Source organism: Laetiporus sulphureus, assembly GCF_001632365.1.
Source record: "Laetiporus sulphureus 93-53 unplaced genomic scaffold LAESUscaffold_13, whole genome shotgun sequence".
NCBI lineage: Eukaryota > Fungi > Basidiomycota > Agaricomycetes > Polyporales > Laetiporaceae > Laetiporus > Laetiporus sulphureus.
In genome coordinates this window covers 671,279-677,347 of record NW_024468522.1, presented here as the reverse complement: position 1 = coordinate 677,347, position 6,069 = coordinate 671,279, and the positions used below count along the sequence as shown (strand labels likewise).

Here is a 6,069-nt window from a genome sequence, read left to right as displayed (position 1 = left end):
TTCAAAAATGTATGATTACATTCAACAGCACTCAAATTCTAAATGTATTTGGTGAGTTTGAAAATGCTTAAAATATATGATTTTAAATTTCTGCCTCTAACATATTATATGCAAATACTTAATATGGAATGTGGGAAGGAGCCATAGCAAATTGAGATCACAAAGGCAAAAAACCTGTCGACATTAGCTAAGCATTTGCCACATGTGCAAATCGCTTCATGTCTGCGGTGTATTGCAATCATACCCATATACTTGACTTGATGACACGCCCGCATTGAATGGTCAAAGAACTCTCTGAACTTTTAAATGTAGGTGACATAGAAATGCCTTTCAATGCAACTCTCGATCTTATACTTCAGGTAACGCTACGCCGCCTATTAGCCATGCCGGACCTTCACAGATACCTCATTGGTAAATGTATTTGTACTTAACTTGACTGATTCAAAGGTTGTCCACTGCAGAGAGCCTCCTTCTGAAATCTTTTCCAGTCCGTAGCAAGTCAGGTAGGAGAGTAGGCCGCATGATGCTGCGGCGGAATGGAGATTGAATGAGCTGAAAGCCCGAGCGAGCGAGAGGGGCAAGACGCGCCCACGTGCATTTCATGTGACCGCGTCATTCACAGACAAACTCACAAGTATACAATGCATTGTTCAGAATCGAGCGTCCGGGCTATTTGGAGCACCAGAAATAAAATGTTCCCCCGCGCAACTCGCCTACTCCGTCCCCTCATCCGAGTCACTAGCATCCTTGGCAGCATTCTTAGGCTGCTTAGTTTCCTGCGCAGGCTGCGCCTTGCCCTTCATCGGACGCTTCACCCGTGCGAAGATGCCGACCTCCGGGTCACGGATGAAGTTGATGGTGACCATGGGCCAGGACGGGTGTGACGGGAGCGTGTCGTAGAATTCCGGTGCGAGCGCACGTAGCGCTGGCAGCCGTGTCCATGCGACCGATGGGAAGTCATGGTGTTCGTTATGGTACCCAACCTAGATAATTGCACCAGGTTAACAAACGCTGCGTGAGTGACTGAACAGCACACTGACATTATAAGCGAGGATGTTGAGAGGGCCGTAATACGAGTACGTCTCTTGGAGAAGGCCATCCCACACGTAGTGCTCGGCGATGAAGTGGCCCGCGCACGGGTGCAGGCTCCCCGCAAAGAAGCTTGACGCCAGCAAATATATGAGCGGGCGAACACCGCAAGTCTTGACGAGCACGTAGTCGAAGACGACTTGTACGATCAAGTTGGTGATGTGCCATTGAGTGATACGTTGCGTGCGCACGAAGCCCGGACGTAGGGCATAGAAGAATATCTGGAATGTACTGATGGCAGCGGTCAATGAATATAGTATGAGAAAAAGGTGAACAAACTGACGCGAAGAATACTTTTCCGAGAACGTTATTGAGACAGATGAGCTCCACGTGGGTGGGAAGGTCTGTATCTATGCCGTCTTCTCCAAGATATTTATGATGTTCCATGTGATATCTCTGTATGAATGTTAGCCATGTCCTCTGTAGTAACTCGCGCTGAAGGACATACTTTGAACGCGGCACAGTACGGAACCCCGATAGGCAAGTTCGCGAACACAGAGAGTGCCTTGTTCGCCCATATTCCCTTGAAGGCAAGGTTGTGGGAAATCTCGTGAATGGCGAGGAACAGGTTATGGTTGGCTGTCGCGCCGATGACGTAGACACAAATGCACCACAACGGTGACAGAGGCTTGGTGTTTCGTAGCAGGTACGCGACGGCGATTTGGAGCGAAACAATACAGAACACGACGTATTTTGTGAGCGGTTCATATCCCATCAGTTTTTTCACCTATGATAATGATGCAGAACGTTGTTAGACGCGTCACGGAAGGCTGTATAAGGGAGAAGCACCTCCGGATGAGCCTTCATGATCGCCATGCGGCGGCTGCGGTGCGGCTCCTCCGTCATGATCCAGAGAAAATCAGACGGGTCCTGCGGCGGAGCAATATGGTGTTTGCCATCATCTTTAGCTGTTGGGGAGGCGACCGCCGTCCTGCGGGGAGACCTGCCCTCCAAGAGCGATTCCGCACCACCGAAGTAGCTGAAATCTAAATCGGGTAAGTGCGGCGCTGGCGACAACGCGAACCGAGCAGCGCACCGACAGCAGCTTTCTCAGATGGTACAACCATTGGCGTGCTGAGTCTGCTCTACGCAGGAGAAGGGTCGCAGCACCAGCACGACCGCAGATAAAGTGGTGAAATTGTCGTGAGATGAGGCTGTCGGAAATACCGAGTGACGATCACGTTACGAATAATGTGTTTGGCTTTGTTGCCCAAAGACTTCCGCTTTCAATAAAGCCAAATCGTCTCGACGCACGCTAGAACTGGCTCCAGCCTCATCGAGTGTTCGAGTTCATCGGCAAGACATGTTGCCCTTTCACATCGTACGATACTGCTGACGACGCCAGGTAAGCATGTTGCTGCGGGACGTAATGAACATCAATATGGATTCCGTGCACAAGCCGTTGCGTGCCGCCCCGGTGGACAGATGAAGAACTGATCCTCCGGCTGATTGACGCATGCGGAGGGTCTGAAACCTACCAGGCTTCGGTCTGACGTCGCAGTCAACGATGGTGGACTAGTTGATGCATGCCATTAATTTTAATATGCGATGCGCTGAAAGAAGTCCGGACTTTTGTCTGAAACGAAGAGTGATGGACTTGCGCGACGACACTGGGCTACTGGCATGTTTTACTATTTCTCATCATGGTGGATCAGGCCACTGCTCGCCGAATATGCTTCCGGACCATGTTTCGCGAAAAGTCCTCCGTGGATCTGATGTTCAACTCGCGGGTGGACAAGTTCGGAGGATCAACGTTTCAGTGTTCATAACTCGTCCGCACCAACGACAGTACTGAGTATTATGTCGCAGTGCCTTCTTGTTTCTGAACCTCACATCGGTCACTTCGGCGGCAGCAACTACCAGTGATCGAGCGCAATAGGCTCTCGTTTGATATTATCACCATGAATCCGTCAGGAAGCAGCAGACAAGGTGAAGCCAGCACTCATGCGGGCTTATCCAAAGTAGCACGCAAAACAGGCACTCCTCATAGCGCCGATGCACCTTCAAATGACGGACATCGTCCCAACACTTCGAGGAAGGTGGCCACCCGGAGTGGCCCTCCATCTCACTCGGCGCCGGCGCGCGCAGTCGCGCCACAGCCCACTCGTCGGACTGTTGCAAAATCCACGTCTCGCGTAGTAAACGCGCATGCTCAAAATCCGCCTTCAAACGCGCCTATGAGGCAGCACGCGGCTCCTCGTCTAACGGCTACAAAACAGGTCCCCGTCGGACGTGGTGAGGATAGGTTCAGGGCGCCTTCTGCGCATGTCCCGCCATCACGCTTGCATGTGGACCTCACCACGAAGTCCTCGCCGTTGCGGCCGCCATGGACGACGCAAGATGAGGCCCGCCCATCATCCATTGGCCACGGCTCTCGTGCACAGAATGGCTTTGCCGGACGGTCCACCGCGCCGCGAATGATGGCGTCCGCTGCCATCAGACGGCCAGATGTAGCAGCTGCACCGTTAGGACTGCATGCGAGGGACCATGGCCACACGTTCGACCGAACTTCCGGGGAAGACGCCTTTTACTTGGAACGAGGCCTTGTATTACGCCGGTTGGGTGGTCTCGGCGCAGAAATCCAACGTGATCAATCGGCAATGTATGTACGATGTCCCTGCTTGCAAAAGTCTGCACTACTCATCTGGTTCTGTTGGCACAAAGAGAGTCACCGCATCCGATGGAACACCGTGCGGGACCGTCGGCTTTGAGAACCGACAGGCCGGAAAGGCAGTTTGGAAGGAAATCTAGCGGGTTTCCCAAAAAAGCACGGAAGAAAGTCATTGACGAAAACCAGGAAGAAATTCCGGATACTTCGGATTCAGAAAGTGAGGAAAGTGAATCGGAGGACATTGAGCAGCTGACGGCTGCCCTCGATGCCCTCACCTTACCTACGACACGGATGAAAGAGTATCGACAGCTACCATTCCTCTTGCGAAACCTCCGCAAAGGCTTCAGGCATCGTTGCCAATTGCTAGGAGTGAAGATGGAGCCGAAGACTACCCCGGAAGCTCCCATAGGCGTATTGTATAGGTATAATTTGGATGATGACGATAACACTGTAACGTCAGCAGACTCAGGAGAGTACGACTACGAAGAGTGGCAGGGGCATATGCTGCAGTGGGATTGCCCATTATGCCAGCTACATCCGTCCTTTGATACCCGAGAGATGTTACGGTTCCATCTTCAATGCGATCATGCCGAGGTTCAAGTTCTGTGGAGAGGAATCGAGCGGAATGGCGTAAGCTCTACTCGGGAGATCTCATGAATATGAATGCTAATCGGCTGCGGTGGAACAGAAACAAACATGGCAGATTGTGCTCACCGTGTCAGATATCGATGACAATGTTTCATCTGAAGATGAGGAAGATGATGAAAGCGACTTGGATAGCCAAGTTCCTGGACAGGTGCCTCTCAAAAAAGAAGACGAAGAGGACGAACTCGAGTAAGTCTCAAGTCTTCTCTATGTAGCTTGCAGTGGTCTTGACTGGTGCATAGTGAACTACGTTCAACTCCGTCGCGGACGCCACGTCCAACGCCGTCGTCAGCTGCGGATGTGGATGAGGTGGATGAGGCACTCCGCATGTCTGGTTCAGCCCCGGTTGCGTCTCCTCCGCCTATGATCCAGCCAGAGTTGCTCTCTCCTGAACCCCCGGTGTTCATTCCCAAGAAATTCCGGGCAGAATCGCCCACTCCAGCCACCGCGCCTCGAGCGGGAAGAATTGCACAGCCATCGAGAGGCTCGCTGCCAGAGCGTTACCCGACTCCTCCCCCGCCTGACGACCTGCTGGGTCCGTCCGCTCAGTATCCATATCTCCCGGATGGGGCGAATGCCGAGGAGTACTACTCTTGTAGGCCAGGAGGGCCACGAATATACGATCTCCTGAACGCATTGTCGCTTGAGCCGTTCGGGGTGCTCTCGTGGGTTATCGTGGATAGGGAGGAAGAGCTCTTTGAGATGGATGATATTCGGGATGAGGACAAAGTGATGATGGCTCTTTGGAACAGGTGGATCATGCTAAACAGGTGGGCATCTCACTGCCGTTGAGGAAGGGCGTGACCATCTCTCACCGGATCGCTATGTAGGACTAAGTTCATCATGGAACCTTACCGCAATAGCATCATTAAGTTCGTCGATCAATACTGGCGAATGATCCACCGCGCTGCAGGGTGGGCCGCGCTCCGAGCTTTCCTCCTTGTATGTCTTTGTATCTGCTACTGGAGTTAGGGCTGAAATACAGAATTGCTGTCGCAGATGCTGGCTAGCAACAGGTTCCTCAAGGCGTCGGAGATCGTCGAAATTCTGAAACACTACGAAACTTACACGGGGATGGATCAGTGGTACAAAGATCATGACGCTGAGGCTTGAATCAAGTTTGTATGGCCTGCTTATGTATGGGATTTCTGCTGCGTTGATTTTTTCAAACACGTAGAGTGAGGTTGGAATACCTGTCTGGGAAATCATCCAACATGTACTGACAGAAAGACTTGTATAACTTACATGACATTCAATAGATCAGTCCTTGAAGCGACCTATGAAGCGGCGTCGGGGACGGTCACTGGATTCCATAAATTCACGACATCTCTCTTTAACGCGTTCTTTGTTGTGACAACTTGTCCAGAAGGGAAGTTCTCCCGGTGACGATGTTACCTCATGCATAGTACTATGTGCGCGCGCTCACTACTGCCCGGAGACATCTCCCGCTGCTATGAGCTTATGGGCAAGTGGTTGTCGATTCTCGACGGTGATGATTGATCTGCTCATAAATACCAAGGGGAATATGCTCAGCTCCTCGAACAGCAGTGGACATGGTTCGATAGTATTGAAAACTGTTACGAACAAGCAAGGAAACGTGTGGACAGTACGTATGCAATGCATGGTAGAATATGTTTCCAGAGTAGTAAAATATTATCAGTACCTCGGATATCTAGAGCAATAGTGGCGAGAATTTGGAGAGCACAGACTTCAGGAGCGCGCGT

The 6,069-nt window shown here is 51.5% G+C and overlaps 2 protein-coding genes across 2 annotated transcripts; one reads left to right on the top strand and one right to left on the bottom strand.

The window, feature by feature from the left end:
* Window positions 1–312: 312 nt before the first annotated feature.
* LAESUDRAFT_677278 (dihydroceramide delta-4-desaturase) lies at window positions 313–2,278 on the bottom strand. The gene is made up of 6 exons (XM_040905652.1): window positions 2,126–2,278; window positions 1,879–2,075; window positions 1,538–1,816; window positions 1,373–1,485; window positions 1,041–1,320; window positions 313–983 (listed from the first exon to the last, which is right to left on the bottom strand). Exons 1-6 carry the CDS (start codon window positions 2,154–2,156, stop codon window positions 714–716), a joined length of 1,170 nt encoding a protein of 389 aa, XP_040765781.1. The 5' UTR covers window positions 2,157–2,278; the 3' UTR covers window positions 313–713.
* Window positions 2,279–2,990: 712 nt separating this feature from the next.
* LAESUDRAFT_713305 (uncharacterized protein) lies at window positions 2,991–5,458 on the top strand (the record flags this gene model as incomplete). Its single annotated transcript, XM_040906959.1, has 6 exons — window positions 2,991–3,691; window positions 3,754–4,330; window positions 4,389–4,534; window positions 4,588–5,115; window positions 5,176–5,287; window positions 5,345–5,458. 6 exons carry the CDS (start codon window positions 2,991–2,993, stop codon window positions 5,456–5,458), a joined length of 2,178 nt encoding a protein of 725 aa, XP_040765780.1.
* Between the last annotated feature and the right edge of the window lie 611 nt (window positions 5,459–6,069).

What these genes read in the sequence shown, in the direction of transcription:
- LAESUDRAFT_677278 (XM_040905652.1), bottom strand. Translation starts at nt 2,156, where the DNA reads ATGGTTGTACCATCTGAGAAAGCTGCTGTCG. An exon ending in ATCTGAGAAAGCTGCTGTCG is followed by an intron (nt 2,076 to 2,125) that starts GTGCGCTGCTCG and finishes TACCCGATTTAG; the next exon opens with ATTTCAGCTACTTCGGTGGT. An exon ending in TCATGAAGGCTCATCCGGAG is followed by an intron (nt 1,817 to 1,878) that starts GTGCTTCTCCCT and finishes TCATTATCATAG; the next exon opens with GTGAAAAAACTGATGGGATA.